Source organism: Macadamia integrifolia, chromosome 12 (genome assembly GCF_013358625.1).
Source record: "Macadamia integrifolia cultivar HAES 741 chromosome 12, SCU_Mint_v3, whole genome shotgun sequence".
NCBI classification, from domain to species: Eukaryota; Viridiplantae; Streptophyta; class Magnoliopsida; order Proteales; family Proteaceae; genus Macadamia; species Macadamia integrifolia.
The window spans coordinates 21,283,828-21,305,881 of NC_056568.1; the positions used below are offsets into that span (position 1 = coordinate 21,283,828).

General features: G+C 41.1%; 1 protein-coding gene across 3 annotated transcripts; it reads right to left on the minus strand.

Moving 5' to 3' along the window:
• Positions 1–4,937: 4,937 nt before the first annotated feature.
• On the minus strand, positions 4,938–12,142 carry LOC122057791. 3 transcript variants are annotated; one of them, XM_042620058.1, is made up of 5 exons: positions 11,677–12,142; positions 9,990–10,085; positions 9,552–9,878; positions 6,752–9,441; positions 4,938–6,652 (listed from the first exon to the last, which is right to left on the minus strand). In XM_042620058.1, exons 2-5 carry the CDS (start codon positions 9,990–9,992, stop codon positions 5,239–5,241), a joined length of 4,434 nt encoding a protein of 1,477 aa, XP_042475992.1. In that variant the 5' UTR covers positions 9,993–10,085; positions 11,677–12,142; the 3' UTR covers positions 4,938–5,238. The 3 variants fall into 3 exon arrangements, with proteins under 3 accessions (XP_042475992.1, XP_042475993.1, XP_042475994.1); XM_042620059.1 differs by having other exon boundaries at positions 10,681–12,142; XM_042620060.1 differs by having other exon boundaries at positions 10,507–12,142.
• Between the last annotated feature and the right edge of the window lie 9,912 nt (positions 12,143–22,054).

Consider the following 22,054-nt stretch of genomic DNA (forward strand, 5'->3'; position numbering starts at 1 on the left):
GGTACACATACTGTTGCCACATCTCACTATGGTCTGGAAAATACCGTTTCGATGCCAGTCATCCTTGTCAGAAACCTTGTGTGTAACCAAAAGTGAACGAAGAATGTAACAAAGTTGCTGCTTTCAATCACTATCACGGTCATTGACTTCACTAGGATCACGTTCGTGCTCTTAACTCTAGAAGTACTTTGTCGTTCCTCTGTTACTCTTCTAAAGCAGTAGCCATGATATCTTCCTTCTCAGCAAAAGCAACCAAAGATTAGGACATTGAGCAAAAAAATGTTCATAACCCTTGGAGAAGAAGGATTGCATCTTAGCCCATAGCTTCATATGAAATCTATCGGAACCACGCTAAGGTGGTGAATAAGGGCGGTTTGGCCTCGAAGATGCCATAGATGCTAAGATGTCACTTATCGAATGACTTTTCCCTATGGAGAAGACTCTTGCTGATTGGATCTGTCACCTATAGAGAAAATATCTGTAGAAGTCTTCCGAGTGTATGGCTTCCTTCAGACTTTCTTCTACCTGGTATGCCACATGTATGTCTTTCATCGTCGGCAGGCAACTAGATGCTAGTGCAACACTAATTTGAGGGTGCAATCCATTGCGGAATTATGCCACCAATACCTCCTCATCCCACTCAATCAAATCAAGTAGCTAAATAGTAAAATCTAGACACATACTCACTCAAATGTTATGTTTTCTTGTCTCAGTTGTGCAAACTTGAGGTGCATACGCTGCTTGTAGTCAGTAGGTATGTATCTCTGGTTCATGCCTTCACTCGTTAACCAAGTAGTGATTAACCCAATGCCTTGAATCTGATTCTGTTGCTGGTGTTTGATCCACCAAACTCGAGCCGTGTCCTTCAACTTAGCTTCTACAAATAGAATATTTATGGCCTCAGTCAACCTATACCATCTAAAAAATATCTCCAAACTGTGAACTCGATCAAGATACTGGTTTGGGTTGTTATCTCCATAAAAATTGAGGAAAACGTCTAGTTTCACTCGTATTTTAGCTCCATAAAGAAGATATCATATCAACCAACTCCATATGGTGGTGTTGGTGGTGGTAGTGTCGGTGGGTAATATGTGGCGGGTAGTGGTGGCAATGGTGTTAGCTAATTATGTAGCGTAGGTGGTGTAACATGACTCAGGCTATGTGGGACAGAGTTCGAAGAATCTCCAGATTGAATAAACTTTTTCTTTATCTGAAGCCACCAGTCGGCCAATGGAAATGTGCATGGATGCTAGCATAGTCTGAATGGAACTCACTGTAGTGTTGAGGGTATCAACACGGACTCTGAGGTATATCAATCATGCTTTCATCTTTATAAGAATAAAGTTGCTAGAGAATTTTGTTATTGGCCACCATGGTTAGGATATGGAGGAATTTTGGCTTTGATACTAAATTAATGGTGGTCTCGAGATTCAAAAAATCCTTTCCGGAATCACTATGGGCCCACACGAGCAAGAGAACACTCAAATCAAAGGTTTAGTGGCAAAACCGTAAATAAACTGAATTTTATAAGAGAATGGGACAACTGTAAATAGGTGAAATCTTTAATGACTGTTAAGATATAAAGGGTGAAAGAACATAAGCTAGGGGTGTCAAAATTAAAGAGGGGAGGTAATCTTGGAACATGGAGGGGCAATTTTGAAAAAAGAGTAAAGGCTTTTAAAACAAAAGCCACAAAGGTTGTCTTCAACCTTCAAACCAGCAACCAATGGAGGAAACTCCTCTTTGAGAAGATCATCCTCAAGATGAGGTCGATCGAACTGAAGCTCCACTCAACAAAACAAGTTTCAGCAATCACCAACAAGATGAAGAAGACTGCAACGTACAGGTAGGGTGGAAATTCAGTTTCAGCAAGGGTTTGGGTCTGGTTATCTTGCGGGTTAAGTCGGTTTGGGTTGAGATTCTAGGGCTTAGGTTGCTCCAGGGTTTATGAATTCCCTACAAAGTCTTCGACTGAAGAGAAGAGGATAAAGTAGATTTAATTTGAGATGGGAGAGGACTGTTGATATGCTGGAACAGTGGAAGGAGAAGATAAAATAAAAAGAAAGAAGAAGAAGAAGGAAGGAGGAAGGGGAATCATACCAAGAGGAGCAATGAAGAAAAAGAAGAAGAAGAGCAGACACCAGCAGGCCACGCAACATACCACACTACACTCGTGAGGTAAAACTCAAACTCAATAATGTATTTAACTCTGTCCATTGGTACAAGCATACCCCATATTTAAAGTTATACAACTAAAACTCCTAACAGGAATGTAAAACCCAAACTAACTCAAGAATAATAAAAGACCACTAAGTTAAGCCCAAATAAATAACTAAACTACTACCAGCCCTTATACGACCAAAAACCCAAGTTGGGCCAGTTCCATCTGGGCTTGGGAATCGGAACCCGATTGTGCTGGTCCAACCATTTTAGAGCCACTGCATCAGTTATTTTCTAAAACACAGAAAATTAAGATCAGAAGAGCAGCTGCTCCTTTGGTAGAAGCCACAAGTCCTCGGTGACAACTTTCTTTCTATGGAAGATACTAGTCTCTTGGTATTTATAATGGAAGGGGAAATATCTTGTTCTTCTACATATTGTTTGTGGTAACACTTCTGTGAGCTGTGGTATGAAAGTGTCCATGAGGGGTATGGGTGGCCAATTATCAAAGATACCTGCTCTGATTGGTCCGTACTCATACAAACAAGAGTGGCAGATAGGCTAGCAAACATTAGATAAGAATCTGATGGAGAATCAAATGGAAGGAGAATTCCCAAGAGATGTTTTTCAGTTGAGTCTAGCAGACAGTCGTAAGGGCTCTATATGGGTCTCTTAAGTCCAGCCCGACATGGGCCTGCTTGGGTTGTCGAAGTTGTGAGCTGGCTTATAGCTAGTTATTTTAATTGCATTTAAGTTATTTTATTTTGTAGTTAAAGTTGTAAGAGGACAACCCCCCCCCCCCTCCCCCAAAAAAAAAATAAAAATGGAGTATCCTCTTTTAGTTTTATTTCCTTCTATTCGCTCTACAAACAGTTTTCAGTTTCCTACTAGGAATCTGAAATTTACTTTGCCTTTATTTAGAAACTGCAAGAGCCAAGACTTGTTTGGCTTTTATCTAATGGCCGAGAGAATCAGTTGGCTGTGAGAAACAGTAAAGTGGGAAGCTCTGGTTCAATTGGAGGGCATCCATTGGTGGGAAATCAAGGTTATTCTCCACTGTTTATTCTTTGTATACATGTAAGTTGATGTTTATTCTCCACTGTTGTACTGTGAATTTCACTGTTTTGCTAATTAGGTTAAATCTGGCTGTTGAATCATCGCAGTCTTTAGGGTATTTGTTAACCAACATCAACCTACCTATGATCAGAATTTGGAAATCCGATAAGGTTGACTTTTGACCTCATTGTTGACCATTTACTGTTTTGGGTTTAGTTGGGATCTTGTTATAAGGGGTGTGTAATCTGAAAACCTTGAATTTATCCTCCCTAACCCCATCATAGGGTGTAACATGGAATCTTCCTTCTTTAACCAACAGCACCTCAAACCACACCCCCACACCACCCTCCCCCCCCACCCCAAAAAAAAAAAAAAAAAAAAAAAAGAATTTATAACATAGCTTTTTAAGGATTTCACCTGTAGAGATAAAGAAAAAGATGGATTTGGTTCAATAAAGCTTCCTGACGAGGAACTTGCAGATGTTTAAGATGACAATGCTTGAAGGACAGAAAGTACAGCTAAAACTTTGAGCCTCATTGGGTTCAAGGCACATTGATAATTCAACATTTGAGCAAAAATCATTAGAAAACAATAATAAACATATGATTCCTTTAGTATAACAATGAATGATGCACATAAATAAGTATTAAGCCAGAAAAGATTACACTGATCTGCAAATCATATCCATGGGCATGAAACAGAAAGGAGTACCAATTCGTCCTCAAAAAGCCTCCAAGCATCTCTAGAAGTAAGAAGATATTTCAGCTGTTCAGGTAATCACCACACTTTGTACCAAAGAAAACATGCATATAGTTTCCAAGAGATTGTACAACAAGCCACCTGCAAAACTCAGATACAAAATGGTGTGACTAACTGGGTTTGGCTTCTAGATATCCTCCACGCCACGAAATAAAATTGCGGTGAGCTTATTATGAGAGTATTCAGCAGTCTGTCCAAAAACTAAAACCTAATAGCATGAAACAAAATTGCTCAAAGATATGGCAGGAACTTGAGAATAATTGGTTGCCACTGTGCAACCGCAGGATAAAATTCGCAAACTCACCAGTCACCAGTGATTTGTCTCTGTTATTAGAGTACAAAATTCTTCAAGATAAGCTTCACCACAATATGAGAAATTACCATAACCAGAATAAGCATACATCATGACCACACCGCAGCCTTTGTGACAAATGAAGTATATCTCAATTCTCCAAAGAATATATGGCACTTCAGTCTATAATTACCAATATAAAGGGCATAATTTTTACCCAGAAGAATAAAACATTGGGTTTACCACAGAATGAATACAGCAAAAAACATACTTATTTCAAAAGGAATCAACTTTAACAATTATTCCCCCGACAATAAAAAGGCTGTACCCAGTGCACGAGGCCCCAGCCACTGGAGTCTGGGGAGGATCATAATGTATGCAGCCTTACCCTTACTGTTGCACCAAGGATCACCCTCAACAATGACAACATAAAAATATGTACAATGCTATTAGTGATTCCTCATTGCCAGTGACCTTTCTTCTTCCTTTTTTTTCTCTTGTTGCTCCTCTCTTCTGATGTATAACTAATCAATAATTATGCATGTATCAATCAGCCAAGACCTGACATTGATTAAAAAAAATATAAGATAGCAAATAAAGTGAGTCTAATGCCATGAATGGAGCTTACCACAAAAACCACCATTAACTTCACTTTTGAAAAAGTATGACGGGCATAAATTGAATTTTCACTTGATTAATAATATTTCAATGGCCTCCTGCAGAGGTTACATAACTCAGAATTGGCCAAGAGAAAAAAAAATTCTTCTACAAAGGAGCACAAAAAAATGTATGAGCAGCCATTTGCCAAGGAAATCATCTAATCTAGGTAGTTACACAAGCACTGTAACAAGGAGAAAAAAGCGCATGATTGAGATGCTTCCCCACTGAAGGGGGAACAATTCACCAGTTTCAACATCTCTTTATCGACCTACAAAAGCACCCAAAGAGGAAAAAAATGAAGGGTACAAAGGTCATGAAGGGAAATTCCTTCGTGCATCATCTTCATCACATTCTCGCATTCCAAATGACTTGGAATTGGAATCATACTTCCAGTCTCGACCATATCTGAAATGGCCTTTCTCTTCTCTAGATCTCCTAGGTGCATCCCCAAGCCTGCTGTCAATACCCCTGTCATAGGTCTTAGGACTTCCTCCTCTACCATGGAACTCTGTTGCCTCCTTGTTATGAGAATCATAAGCAGCAAAATCTTCCACATCATATTGGAACCTCTTTACAGGGCCATCAGTACCATAACGCCTTACGGGATGCATAAACCCATATCTGTGACCATGTTTCCTCCTATCATCATCACTTTCATCATACCGAGACCCTCTTCCAGCTCCAACCATCTCAGGAAACCTTCCAGGATGTATGGGTCTGTGATATCCATCTGGCTTTGATCTTCCCGTGGAACCCACCAAATTATACCTACGACCTCGTGGGAAAATTCTTCCAGGCGATCTTCTTTCTGAAACCGAAGGACGCTGCTTGTAGCCATACTCCCTAAAATGATCAACATGATCTTTCCTATTGTCAACCCATCGGGAAGAATGTTGTGGAGAACCACGGATTCTGGACGTTGGGGCAAAACCACCATGATCTGCTAAGAAACCCGGCCGCCAATGAGGTGACCGCACCCTCTCCACAGACCTGAAATTTCGAGGACTTCTACTGTGATGACTTAAACCTGGACCACTACCAATCCCACACCCATTTCTTCCCCCTTGAGATGGCCATACATTGGGAGAACGATTTCTAGATCTTGATGGAGATTTTGTACGGGATCGAGATAGACGAGGAGCCCCCCTTCTTTGAATGGGGGAATAGCTCCGTTCTCTCGTGACTAAAGGATGTTGCATGCGGAAGGAAGAATCATCAGGAGCAGATCCTCGATGTCTCTCCCTGAGGCCAGCACCTACCACTTGTGGACCAAATCTTCCAGACCTACCCCTTTCAAGAGTAAGGCTCCTATCAGGGCTCATCTCGTCCACTGGACCAAGTTCCATATGTATGCCAAGAGCCTCATCCCTTTCTAATGGTGATCCCCTTCGGACAAGAGAGCGGCACACACCTTCAGAAGAAGCATTTACAGATTGTCTACGCCTTCCGAAACCACCTGCTTTTACAACTGTACCATCCGGAGCAACAACAAAACCACTGCTCTCTATATTTGCAGCTGCTGCTGCAGCAGCATTCCTTGATGCAGGGTGCCCAAAACCATGTGAACGGTGACGTTCTGGACCCCAACGGGAAGAATCAACCCAACGATCACCTCCCCGCCCCCTACCATGCATATGCAGCAAAGAGGATCCACCCCTTCCAATGGATTGTGCAGAAGCAGGTTCTCTTTCAGCTCTACAATTTGAATCATCCAGGTTGTTGGATCTGAAAACATAAAAAATGATATGTGACAACCAATTACACCTTAAAACTGACAAGCCTACAGATGAAGCAGCAAATAGGGAATGAAGGTCTGTAACATACATCTCATTTGTACGCAAAATATCAGAAGATATGGGTCCCTCAATATGGGAAAGCAACTCCCGCCCTGAAGTTTTTGCCATCCTTGCCACATAACCCACAGAATCAAGCCCATCAATACAAGAAACAGAATGAATCCTTTTAAAATCACCATCTCTGGCTTCCATTTTTGCATCCACAGAACTTCTGCTGCATTCAGGTAATCGATCCCATCCAATAAATTTCATCCTTGAAGTTGCCGATTTGGTCGACTCCTTCCCAGCATCTCCTCTGGCATAAAGTTCACCACCTCCATTCGCCTTTTCAGCACCTCCCCTTAATTCCTTGTCAACCTTGGAATCTGTTCGGTCATTTTGCATACCAAACTGCTCCCTTGAGTGTCTATTCACTGTCCCTGACCTTTTCTCATGATATCCTGCTTCCAGAACATAGCTTTCTTGCTTATTCTTCTCCAAAATTTGGTCTGTTTTACAGTCGGCATTCGCCTCAAACCCACCTTGGCATTCTGCCAGTTCATCAACCTGTACAGACATGGACCCCGGATAATCAGCTGCAGCTTCAAAGTCATATGCTTCTTTGTTGTCTGATCCATAGTCAACATGCTCAACTTCCCCTTCCTCAAATGCATTCCCTTCCCAACCATGTAGAACCGGCTCCTTCAACTCTCCATCCTCATACTGAGAATCATAACCTACCTGAAGTTCGCTCTCCTGTTCCCTCACTTGGGGATCATCATGTGAAATGTCTGAACCATAATCAACGTCATCAAAATGATCATCTTCTGGAGCAACATTTTCAGAGCTTCTATAGGACTCATGAGAACTAATGTCACCTGGTGCTTCCAGTTTCCCTGAAGTCTGTTCAGAAGGCTTATGCTTGAGTTTTTCAGATTCAATCTGACCTGGAGAATCAACTGTGGCATTAGCTACAAAATCTTGGCCATCTTGTACAACCAAATCAACACCAACAGCATGTTCACCTCTTCCAGCAGATGCACGTGAACTAGGCAACTCTTCACAGATAGTAGACGGGGAACAATGAGCTTTATCCGAATTACCCACCACAAGATCCATGGCACAATCAAAAGGCCCAGATTGTAGAGGATTACATGCCATGAGATCAGTGCCCTGTGGTTTATTTGGGAGGTTCACACTGTCAAGAAAACCAGAAGTTCTGCCAGCATCCTCACCATCTTCATTCAGAACTTCGTCGATTCCACACATAGCATCTCCAACGCAATGCTTCCCTGAGTGAGGACTTGAGCAAATGTTTTCAGCTTTTTCAGCATCAGCAGGACAATCATCACCAGTTTCTTTATCAGTAGCAACAGCAGAAAGGTACTGAGGACTTGAGCAAATGTTTTCAGCTCTTTCTGCATCAGCAGGGCAATCACCTCCTGTTTCTTTACCAGTAGCAACATCAGAAGCTGCATTTCCATTTCCCTCAGAGACTGGTGTGTCAGCTGCAGGAAGGGCAGAATGATTTACGGTGTCCTTGTCATCAAACTGATCAGCAATGATGTTTGTAGAGCATTCCTGATTTTGTAAAGCTTTTGATCCACCATCCAGGCCAATCAAACTATTCGGAGCACTATTAGTCTCAGGTGAAGGAGTTTTTCCCAGGAAGCAAGTAGAACTTTGACATTTTCCCTCACAGGCATGTGTATCTGCTTTTTGGTCCTCTCTGACTGATTTCTCCATCCCCATAGCCAAGCTTTTTGAGTCTGCATGGAAGTAAATGCCCTCATGTCCATCACTCACAACATTGCCAAGCACAGGCAGCACTGGGCTTGCATTGTCAAGTTCGGTAGCCGCAAGTCCCCTTCGCAGCTCACTAGCTTCCAACTCCACTGCCTTCTTATTGCATCCACCAGCAGAGATATCACCAATTACATCTTCCTGAGCGCCCACAATGGGATCAAGACATGGACTGTCCCAAGCATCCATAACAGTGTTCAAGTCCCAGTGTGATCTATCATCCCGCAAAGACTCAAAACTTCTTGAACTTGCTTCATTCCTCTCATTTGGAAGCTGTTTTTGCTTAGCAGCGAGAGATTTATCCGTAGAGGAGGGGGCCTTTGCATTTGTTTTACATGCCATATCTTCTGGGAAGGATGTGGCTGTCACCAAGCAGGCAGTTGTTTCTTCCACAAGCATCGCAGAAATACAGGCCTCAGTTTGCTCATTTGAGACTTCAGCACAACTGATACTATGGTCCTTGCGTGTTTCCTCCACCACAGTACACGATTCATTATTCACCAGAACATCAGAAGATCTCTCTTGCATAGAAGACACTTCAAGGGCTGATCCATCCTCAGCATTATTCGTCCCACCGTCCATACTGTTATTGCAGGCAGCCGCAGCCAATATTGAAATACCAGAGAAGTCCTCATTGTGACCAAGACTTTCATTCATCTCTTTTGAGTTTTTTCTATCAACAGCAATACCCATGTCAACAACTTGGCCCAACCTAACAGTTGAGTCCATTGCCTCCAATTTCCGTCCCACAATTGGATTTAAAGAAGACCCCTGACCTGAAGCATGTTGACTACTTGTAAACTGATCAGACTCCTCTGGGTGTGGAGAAGGTGCCTGAGGAGGTGGCGATGGCGGCCGAAACAAAAATCTCCTTTTTTTAATTGGTATATGCTCCACTTTGTCGTTAAACCGGTGCCCAAGGATAGTCACTCCAAGCTGCAAAATAGAGAAGACAATCTAAACAACATGGGAAAAATTTACATACTTCCCACTGCCATCTGCTGAGCATATAAAATGAATAACTGAAACATGAGAAATGTAATAACCTTCTCAGATTCAGAAACTGGCATGTCCTCAACCTTCTCTGGGTCCTTATCAATCAGAGTTCCACTCCTTTGACAGTTTCTTGAAATGGGTCTTCTAGCCCGCCTTGACGCACTTCTGTTACCTTTTGAAACTGTCTTCCAAGTCAAGTCAGGATTGATAACACTTGTAAGCTCCAATCCCCCTGTGCTCACCATGCTACCGGATAGAGACCCTCCCCAATCAACCAGTGGTTTCCCACCACAAGTCTTGCAAGATGCCGTCACTAATCGTTTTCTAATTGGCTCTATAGTAGAGGCTGGCCCCCCAGAGCAAGAACACGTCTGAATCTGTGAAAAGGAAAAGGAAATCATTTAGATACATAGAAGGCATATAGACACTGATGCCAAGTTTTTAAATATGTCTGAACTCAGTCATATGTGGAAACAAGGGTTACCCACCATTAAATCAGAACCCTCATTGTCCTAGCTTATTGAGGGATGGTGATGGATAAAATACTTTCTTAGCAGCCATAGCAGGATCCAAAATGACCTCACCTGTAAAACATGCGAGAATTATGACAGCAGCTATAGACAATAATTTATAAAAACAATCACTGAGACCATTAGTATATTTCTGAGACCTAAAGCTTATAACAAGACTGCCATATAATCCTCCATATCATGTCAACCAGCCTTCAAGGCCTGCATTAAAGTCCTGAGTCATACTGCAACTTTGGATATGGCAGTGAACTAAGGTTGGTATGAAGGTGTCTTCTAGACAACTAAACTGGAAAACAAACACCAATATACCATGACTCTCACTTCAACAACATGGCTTAACACTTAGAAGTGAAGCCATGTTAGTTGAGTAACAGAGTAATCATTGCTAATTCAGATTATGCCTAAGAATGCAGCAAAACCTAGTTATATGCTTAGTTAGAAACAGATTAGCAAGTTGGGCTTATAGTCAAGCGACCTGAAGCACATCCACAAGAAAGCCATTCAATACATGAAGGGCCTTATTTCCTTTTTCTAAAAAGATCGGACCGACCCACTTTACAGGTTGAAGATCACCATCTTGTATGCAGTTGATAATAATCTGGGAACAATTGATCTTCAGAAACAAACAGTTTGCCCACAGTGCAATCACCTTTTGAATCAGTAGAACACCCAAAGCCCCACGGCAAGGTTTCCAAAGATATAGATGTAGCACAGGAACCGCCTGAACTCCACAAGATACGGAGAGTTCCATTTTTGGGAAACCTACGGTTTATCAGACTAGTTGATGGAAGAAAGTGACTGCTGGAGCAATAATTTCAGAGGCAACATTAATCAACAGATCCAATCAGATAAATAACAGAGAATAGATCCTGTTGACCTAAATAAAATTTAGGCGGATTGTCTTTTCAAGCCTTCTCTACATCGCATTGCCAGAAGCTGGCATCAACCATGCTCAACTCAACAACTCCTCCAAGAAGATTACGACGCCCTATGTGTGTACGGTGAGCGGAAAAGTATAATAATCACTTAAAGAGGTTTCTCTGGAGCAAAGATAAACTCTAAGAATAACACAAACGCTCCCCCACAGGAAACCTAGATCCAGGAGGAAGGCGTCTCTTCAACGAGTTCAAAAGGGAGTGACTACGTCAGCTCTTAGCGGATGAAGGTAGACAACGTAAGACCCAACGTCAGTAATTGCAGGCAAAGCAAAGTAGACATCCAAACCATCCGAACATCAAGAACACATGCCCCGACGCAAAACTTCGTAGCCCCGCCTCAAGTATGCAGCTAAATTATAAGACCATACAGATCTAGGAACAAAAATCCTAACCGGCAGAGCTTCTCTTAGAATTGTAGAGTTGACTCATCAAAAGTGATTGCCAATGCAAAACCCTAATATTATTGTGTTGCCCTTGCCTTCCCTGGTCGTCTTCAACCTGTTTCAAATACTTCAAAACTGATAGTGCCTTCTTCTGAACTAAAGGAAACCTGTCCGATTCTCTGAACGATCAAAGCCTCTGCCTTCGACCTTGACCTTGCCCTTGCCCTTGCGTTTGCCCTTTCCCATACATATTATATGTTTTCGTTTCTCAATCGATGAAAAACAACCAAAAAACACATAAATCAAAAGCTAGGGTTTGAATACCTGTAATCGATCTTCCCGATCGTTAGAGAAATCAGAGCGATGAACTAAACAGAACCTTTCGACGAAATCTTCGAATCAATTCCTCAATATAAGATAACCAGAGAGCTTGAAAAGGTCCGATTAGATACGCATATATATAGATAGATAGATAGATAGATAGATATCTTCGTACTATTCTTCTTCTTCAGAAAATATTCTTCGAAAGACGCGTAAGAGAGATAAAGACGTAATCGTATTCTGCTATATGTGATTGTGATCGATCCTTTTTCTTCTTTTCCTTGGCTTCGATTCGATCATGGAGGAATAGAGATTGAGATTGACATTATTGTTCCTCGGCGTTTCTTTCCACACATTCCTTTTCCAAGACGCCAATCCTGAATCCTGCTTTCTTCCAATCTCTCGCAAAATTTCTTCTTCCCTGATTGCATCAGATAGCCTATTCCAGTATTCTAAAATTCTTAGCTCCCATGCCACGTATTTATGGTGGCTCTCGTACCCAAACTACCCTGCTTCTTCTTCTATATTCACGAGACAAACTCTTACCTGTCCTGCCGGACCTGCCCCTTGAATCGTGATTACTTCTTCTCCAACTCCTCTCTCTCGAGCCGGTATTCAAGTCGAAAACCCGCCGCCATGATAGATTTAAAAATAATAATAATAATAATAATAAAATATGAAGAATCCTAACACAAAACATCAATTTTAAAAGGAAGAGAGGACGCTGCCTGCTCGCGTGGCCACGCACATATAGGTGAATCCCAAGGGAAAAAATTTTCCCTTTGCACTCAAGTAACTGCAACCCCATGGTAATATTGAAAAGAATGAAATCATAGGAATAAGTTTAAAAATACCTACTTTGAGTGAATTTTTTCACTCTTACCCCTAAGATTCTATTCCCTTGGTTGATACCAGGGGTTGCAGATTCTTGGTTGCAACCTTCGTTCAATCCCAAGTTCGCATCAATTCAATCTATTGGATCCATCGATTCTAGCCTATATCAATTATTAAACATGGCGGACTTAGATCGGGCCTGTTTATAAATAGGTAATACATGGTGCAAGGGGTAAGCTCAGACTCGGCTCGTTTATAAATAGGTAGGTCACAATGTAAGGATATAGGCCAACCAGGCTCTATATATCCTCATACATTTTTTTTTTTTTTTAGAAATATCATGGTTTATCCAACGATGGTAATTTTTTTGTTTAACTAAAATGCCCCTTATTATGCATGTTTTAAGGCAAAGGTGCCAAATTCGGTGTTAACAACTATGGTTACACCAAGCATTTTTATTTAAAGTAGGGGTAAACTGACATACGAGGAGCATGGTTCTAAATTAATGAAAATACGCAAGAACAATCATGTATGCATGTGTCAAGGAAACAAATATTTTTCTATTGTGACTAGTTTGCAAATTAACGGCAACAGAGTGAAAACACAACAAACAAATCAAGCAAATCACAAAAAAAGAAAAGAAAATAATAATAATAATAACGTGAAAAATGTTATCTAATTGAAGAGGAAAAATCATGGGAACCTTGTTCACGTCAAAACTTCCACTATGATAAATAATGGAAGGGAGATACTTCCCTAAACAAGGTACTCTACAGCCTCCCACAATGATTTTTTTAAATCTTTATTTTTTTCTTCAAAAAATAATATAATAATCTATACAAGAAGCATGGTTTTAAAAATCAAATTAGATTAGTCAGTATCAGCCAGATCAGAATGATATTGACCTTGACTGATCCCCAATCCTGACCTTTTTAATCCCAATACATTGGTACGGCTTAAGGTAAAAATGTAATAAAAATTTGATTTTTATTAAAAGTAGGGGTAAATCTGTTCGATACAATATGATCCGATCCAAACCAATCTGTATCGGTATTAGAATGGTATCGCCCTTGGCCAAACCGACTTTTAGAACCTTGACAAGGAGTGTACACCATGGGATCTAAGAGCTTTTTCCTATAATGGAAATACAAAATCTTTTCTGGTTAATACTAAATGCTATTAGACATACAAAAATAATAATCCTTCTTGGATTGTATAACAACCCACAAAAAAAGGTGGATTCACAAAAATTTCATACCTAACATGACAAATACAAAAGAAACAGTCATATCTTCCCTTCTTCCCTTAACAAAGTGAACACATCATTCTGCAAAATCTAATACAAAGATAATAAGATAGAGAGAGCACTTTCTCTATTCTTCTTCTTTATTTATGAACTTCCACTCACCAAAATGTTAATAAATAAATAAATGCAAAAGCAGATTTGTATTTACCAAAAAAAAAAAAAAGTCTTAGAGGTGGTATGCAATTTCACTTCCTCCTGCTCAAAGTTTCATTATAGGTAACATGTCATTCTTTTGATGAAAATATGATCCATGTGGTCCCCTTCTGAGTAGAGACCTAACACCACTTACCCTCATGCATTGACATTTCCTCATGTATTTTCAACCGTCCATTATTGTTATTATTAATTTTTTTTTTACACAAACTTTGACTTTAATGGAAATTTTGCCGTGTCATTTGCTCCATTGATAAATTTTTTTTGGGTTCAAATTTAAGGGTATATTGATCCTTACATAGTAGATTTATATAGAAATCAAGTACAAATCCCCGGAAGAGTTAACAAGGTTCAAGACTAGATTTCTTAGAAAACAAAGAAATTGGGACAACCTAAGCATCAATGCATTTGAGAGGAGTTGATCAAGTGACCAACCTTCAGGCAGGTAATCCATTGAGCATTACAAATCACCTGCCTAAGTGTGTAAAAAAACTTGGCATTTAAACTATAAACATTTAGGTCCACTTGATTCGCCACACTGTAGAGATATAAGGAAAATCTTAGTAAACAATCTTATAAGATTTATGTAAAATCCAAACCCCGAAAGATAAATACTCTTAATAATGATTATGAATATATATATATATATATGTCACACCTCGTTCACACAGAACCGGACCGGTGACCGAGTTAACTCCGATTAACCCAAACCTGCCAGGATCATCTGATACAGTATCCACCACAGTATACTCACATCTAAGATAAGTGTTCAAAGGTTCAGCGGAAGACTTAAATTACCTGTAAATATCTCTAATATACTTGATACTCAAATTATAGTATATAGATAAATACATGTGGGCCTGCATGCATGATATTTAGACAAAAAGAATAATAATTTACGAATCAAGTACATAAAAAGGGAGATCATCAAAAGAATCAAAAAGCAAAATCCTAAATGGTGTCATTACTGTGGTCTCGCAGCACGCCCTCACACGTGCAATCAGCACCGTGCTCATACTCCTCGGGGACCCACCAATCCTCATCAGGAAACTCAATTGTGGGGCCCGACCCTTGATCTTTAGGCTAGTGATCTGCAAAATCATCTAAAAGAGGTGCGCACGTGGGATGAACTCACCAGCTCAGTAAGTGAAAAGAAAGATCATACAACAATCACATCCATATGCACTATATGTTATGCAATTCATTTTAAATCTTATCCACCTAAACATTACGAAGTCTTTGGTTATGTGCTACTACAATCATAGTGCGCGTATGCCTTGGGTACGAGCCACAAACTCCATCCCGCGATACGCCCATAGGGTTATCGGAGGCCCACTGTGAGTACTCAGAAAAGTAAAGTATACTGACCACCGGCTCTCAACATAAAAGTAAATGATAGAAAGTAAAGGTGCTGACTCCAGCAATTTAAAAGCAATACGATTGACCCTCTTGAATATACCACTGAGGTTGCTGACTGTCCTAATGATCAGTCGGGCGTATGTCTAACCGCCACAATGACCCGATAACCGCGACCACTGCTTCCCCCCAAGTGATAACCCAACACCTCAACCCCTATTGGGAAGGGTCGTAGCACGGGAAAATGATAATCCTAAACCGCATGCTCTTATATGACATAGTACGATTGCATAGTGCCACCGCGTCTCATTCCATGGGTCACCAATGCACTCGTTTCCAAGCCGACTGCGGCTTATAGTCTAATAATGCATTATACATCGTAATCCAATCACTCATCACATAATCACATCAATCATTTAATATTGAGAATGTAAGACATAACACACACATCATAAATCATTAATTTAGAATGCACAAGCAAGTGCACACGAATGGCATACGAGGATGACTAATCTACACATAATTTGCATGATGACATGGCTAGTCTAGATAATATTTAATGGTGCAAAACAAGCATTAAAATAAAGTTAAATGTTCTCTCCCCATTTACTTGTTGTGTATAAAAGCTCACGCTCGGTACGGGTGAGATCTGGCGCGAGAAACGTAAATTCTAGTGGAACCTATCATAAGTGAATGTGGTTAGCATTTCACCACTTTGGAGTCAAAACTAGCGAGTATTGATGTTTAAATCATGTTTAAAATCATAAAATAAGGTTGTCCGCCCATTTTGGGTCCATTCAGACACAAAAATCACGTTGAGGGGCCCACGAGTGGGCCAGACAGCCTGCCTGTCTTCGCCCACCTGTCTTCTCAGGTGGGTGGGCTCGCCCACCGGTCTTCTCAGGTGGGCGGGTTCTCCCACCGATCTTTGCCCCTGGTCTTCTCAGGTGGGCAAGGCTTGCCCACCGGTCCAACCGGTGGGCACCTTCAGGAGGGCGGGTTTGCCCGCCGGTCCTCGCCCACAGGTGGGAACCGAGGGGCTGCCCCCTCAGGCGGGTGCCCTCAAGCAGGCGGCTTCGCCCACCTGTGGGGGCAAAAATTTACCTTCTTCCTTGAAACGTTCTCCAACCTTGGGGAAACCAAATGGGACTGTTCCAATCACATTTTCCACACATCTAAGGTCTTATAAGATGATTCTAACTTAGATCTAAGTTAGATTTAAGGATTGAAAAGCCATCTTACCTTCTTTGCTCAAGAACTATTTCAAAACCCCAAAATCACCTCTTAGCTCAAGAAATCACCAATGCTTCTCAAATCCTGTAAACACTTCTTCAACACTTCAAAATCAACATATAGACCACCTATTAAACCTTAGATTCATCATCCCAAAGAACTCAACCCAAATCAAGGGTTTCACTTGGGGTTTGGTGAAAGTTTGAGAAGCATAGTCTTTGCTCACCTTAAATCGTAGATTTCGTATTGGGGATCACTTTTCCGGCGTCGGAATGAAAAGATCAAACCTCGGCGTCGCTTAAAGTCATTTCTTCCTCCTCTTTCTTTCCTTTTTTTCTTCTTCGTTCTCTTTTCTTCCTTTCTTTTCTCTCTCCTCTTTACTCTTCTCACCAACTCTTTAATGCAATAAATGAGGAAAAGGAGAAACATAATAAGTGCTATTTATACTTTAAAATATCTAATAACCACATGGGTGGTGTAGGTACCACGGACCTCTGCCCCCGCCCCGCGGGATCGCTATACGGCGCGTAGCGCGTGTACACACGCTAGGGTTCAACCCTAATGAGATGAGATAGTATCCCCTGGAAGGGGGGATACACGTTATGGGTAAAAAGGAGAAGAAGAAGGATATGATTCAGTGGGCTTAAGGCCTTGGTGGAGATGAAGGAGGGGGGACTAGGAGAAGGAGAAAGGGTACTGCCGGGTAGTGGTTGCAGCAGCAGGGAAGAAGAAAAGAAAAAGAAGAAGAAGAAAGGTGCAGCTACAGATTTGGTTTCAGCAGCAGGGAAGGAGAAGAGAAAAAGAAGAAGAAGAGGAAGGTTCAGCTGCAAGTCCGGTTGCAGCAGTAGGGAAGAAGAAGAGAAGAAGAAGAAGAAGCAGAAGAAGAGGAAGGTGCGGTTGCGGTTCGGTTGCAACAACAGGGAAGAAGAAGAGAAAAAGAGAAAAAGAAGAAGAAGGAGAAGAAGAAGAAGAAGAAGAAGAGGAAAAAGAGAAAGGTGCGGCTGCGGTTCGGTTGCAGCAGCAGGGAAGAAGAAGGGAAAAAGGAGAAGAAGAAGAAGAAGATGAAGGTTCGGCTACAAGTCCGGTTGCAGCAGCAAGGAAGAAAAAGGGAAAAAGAAAAAGAAGAGGAAGAAGGATTAGGTTACATGTAAGATTCTGATCTAAGGTTCCAGATTAAAAGAACAAAAAGCAATTTAAAAAACTAAACCAAATCAAAGGTAAACATGTTAAAAAAACAATTAAACCTAACTAAGCTAAAAGAATCAATTAAACCTAAATACCCTTAATTGGACCAGAATAAATCTATTTACATCTAATAAACCGTATTGAACCAAATTGAAACTAATTAAACATAATTAATCTAAATAAATCAATTATTAATAAATTAGAAACTAATCTATTAATTAATCTAATTCTAAATCCTTATTGGGAGAAAATAAGTAAATAAATAAATACCTTAAACCGGCTTTAGTCAAGAAACAAGGGGAGATAACCCTTGTGCTTTGAGCCCCCAAATCGAACAGAACCGAACAAGATCTCCCGGCTCAATGAAGGATTAATGTATTAAACTTTTAAACTTGGAGAATGTTTGATTTTAGAGGGAAGAAGTTAGCCAAAAACTTTAATGGGGCCATCCTCTCTCCCAAATTCTCAATTTTTCTCCTCCCTTTTGGAAGAGAAGGGCTATTTTTATAGCCCTGGGACTTGGGACAATTTTCTCAAATTTCCGATGTGGGACTAAAACTAGAGAGGATTGTCCAAAAAGCCTTGCTTTTGGACAAAGGGGTTTGGGCCTGATGGAGGCCGAGGTGCAGCACGGCCTTATGGAGGCCGAGGTGGAGCATGGCCTTATGGAGGCCGAGGTGCAGCACGACCTGATGTAGGCCGAGGTGGAGCACGACCCGTTGGAGGCTGAGGTGGAGCACGGCCCGTTGGAGGCCGAGGTGGAGCACGGCCTGTTGGAGGCCAAGGTGCAGCACGGCCCGTTGTAGGCCGAGGTGGAGCACGGCCCGTTGGAGGCCGAGGTGGAGCACGACCCGTTGGAGGCCAAGGTGCAGCACGGCTTGATGTAGGCCAAGGTGGAGCATGGCTTGTTGGAGGCCGAGGTGGAGCACGACCTGTTGGAGGCCGAGGTGCAGCACGGCCTGATGTAAGCCGAGGTGGAGCATGGCCTTTTGGAGGTCGAGGTGCAACACGACCTGATGGAGGCCAAGGTGGAGCACGACCTGTTGGAGGCCGAGGTGGAGCACGACCTTTTGGAGGCCGCGGTGCAGCACGGCCTGCTAGAGGTCGAGGTGCAGCACGACCTGTTGGAGGCCGAGGGGTGACAAACAACAATAATCCACAACATCAAATTCTAATTTTTAAAAACATTTTCTCTTGAAAGTTTATAGCAAAATATGGTCATTTTCTACTCTAAGTTTGAAAATTCTCCAAGTCTAAAATATCCAACATGTAATCCTTCATATTGTCATCATTGCCGGGGGGTGACAAAATTCGGTGTCTACAGATTGCCCCTCTTTGATCGAGACCTGTGTGACGGTCGAAAGGCAAAGAAAAGAACACACCATTTTGTCACCAAGAGCAATGTACTGCCGACATCTAGCTCAAGGATGGCGGAGGTGCAAATGCAAATGCAAAACGAGAGATAAGACCAAAGATAGGAAATGTCGATCGATAACACATGCAAAATCAAGTAGTGTGTGGGTGCTACCGTGATATAAAACCTATCATAGTCGATTAATATGCAGGTAAAACCTAGACTAAGGATGCACATGCAATATGTCATTCTTAGTGTAAAGAACCAAGTAGACAATGAATGCAGGTATGAAAGAGTGCAAATACAATTGGCTGTCAGGTATAAATAACCAAACACACCATCAATGTATGGGACACAAATTTAAATGCAATTGGACGCCACTGATATAAAGAACCAAGCAAGCCCTGAATGCGAGTATGGAAAAGAGTGTAAATACAATCAACCGTTAGGTGTAAATAACTAAACAGATTGTGAATGTAAGTATGGAAAAACGGTGTAAACATAATTAGCCAATATTGGTATAAAGAACCAAGTAGACTATGAATGCAAGTATGATAAAAGAAGTGTAGATGCAATCAGCTGTCATTGGTATAAAGAACCAAGCAGACCATAAATGCAAATATGAGACAATAGTGTAAATGAATGGTCAAACACAAGAGAAACTAGGTTTGACCTCGGTGTAAGTAACCACCAGATGCAACTTTCAATCTCAACAGCCGGACTTAAGATAGAAATGGCATTCGTATAAATAATTGCCAGACCCGATCTTCAGTTCGAAAATAACTAGAATTAAATGGAGGTGACATTGGTGTAAATAACCGTCAGATCCAATCTTTGGCTTAAATAACCGGACTATGAGGTGAGACTGACATTAGTGTAAATAATTGTCAGACCCAATCTTCGGTGTAAATAACCAGACTTGAAATGAAGCTGACCTTGGCGTAAATAACCGTCAGACCCAATCTTTGGTGTAAATAACCGGACTTGAAATGGAATTGGCAATGGTGTAAAGAACCATCCGAACCAATCTTTGGTATAAATAACCGGACTTGAAATGGAGCTGACATTGGTGTAAATAACCGCCAAGCCCAATCTTCGGTGTAAATAACCGGACTTGAAATGGAATTGGCAATGGTGTAAAGAACCATCCGAACCAATCTTCGGTGTAAATAACCGGACTTGAAATGAAGCTGACATTGGCGTAAATAACCGTCAAGCCCAATATTCGGTGTAAATAACCGGACTTGAAATGGAATTGGCAACGGTATAAAGAACCATCCAAACCAATCTTCGGTTTAAACAACCGGACTTGAACTGAAGTTGACATTGGCGTAAATAACCGTCAGGCCTAGTCTTCGGTGTAAATAACCGGAATTAAAATAGAATTGGCAATGGTGTAAAGAACCATCTGAACCAATCTTCGGTGTAAATAACCAGACTTGAAATGGAATTGGCAATGGTGTAAAGAACCATCCGAACCAATCTTCGGTGTAAATAACTGACTTGAAATGAAGCTGACGGCGTAAATAACCGTCAAGCCCAATCTTCGGTGTAAATAACCGGACTTGAAATGGGATTAGCAATGGTGTAAAGAACCATCCGAACCAATCTTCATGAGCTGATGCATTTGAGGTTAAATACCTAAAAATCTTAAATGTTCAACATTTTAATCATGAGATGTAATGATATTGCAATTAAATTTAAACAAACATCAACCTGATTGGTTAGACAAAGGATTAGTCATGCAAATCCTAACACTGTGCTCACGTAAGAGAGTGTAAATGACCACTACTATGAAAAGGAGTGGGAAGTGTTTTCATTGGAAAATGACAAAGAAGGATTTTGCCCAAAAAAATTTTACCATGAGAACGAAGCTAAAACAAGGCAGGTAACCCATCGATGAGTGTTGCCCCAGATTGTGACATCTCCAATTTGCTCGGCCTAAACTCAAATAAATCTGGCCTGAATATGCATTACTTGCACGTATCTGCAACTTATGGCAATATAGCCTGATGTCTTCAATTGTAATGGCTTTCGGTTGCTCCAACCAAATCTTTATCTCATGGTGAACATCCACAACATGTTGATCCATTCTTTTTCCTGTGAGTGCACCTTTCTGATGTTGCCCACATTTTATGAGCGAGGATAGTAGTAACTTCCTTAGCTGCTTCTCAAGACTTGAGGGGTGGCTCCTTAAGATACCCAAAACATCATGTCTGTGGCACAAGCCCTAAGAAACAAGTAGTAAGACAATCAAACAATATGAAAATGATGCAGACCCAATGGTTCTACCAAGTGTAGAGTGGAGAGCTATTACATGGAATGACGAGCTCACTAGAGAAATCACGCCAACTAAGGAGGCTTAGAAGAAAGGACAAAGTGGTGAAACTCTTGGGAATCCGTCGGAATAAGAGACGAGAGAAAGAGTTTGAGTCTAAGTAAACCATCTCTTGATGATAAAAGTAGCAACGATCAAATCGCCTTCAAAATAGGAAGCCAAGAAAGGACATTCATATGAAGCCCAAACAAAACAAGGTAATATGGTGATTGAGGTGATGGACCGAGCTTGAAATTGACTTCTCAAGCTGCCTACGTATCCTGAGTAAATCAGGAATTAGGTCGGACATAGTTCCTGCTGCGGATGATGTATTGGTTGTAAAGCCTTGATAATTAAGTTCCATCATAACTGGGTGAGCTCAAAGTTATCGGAGAAAATCTCACCACATTTAGCCTAGGAGGACTTGTTGGGTTATAATAGGGCTTAGGACTTGGTTCCAAATGAGGGTAAAAGCTCAAATATGCCCCCAGGGTCTAACTAGAATCTTGTAATTTTTGCCTTTATTGCCTTCTTTCTTTTTCTTCAATTTTTGGTGAGCAATTTTCTCTCTTACCCTTGCCAAGGGTATTGGATTGCTTTTGGATTAGAGTTTTGCTCCTTTCTTTTCCTTTTCCTTTTTTTT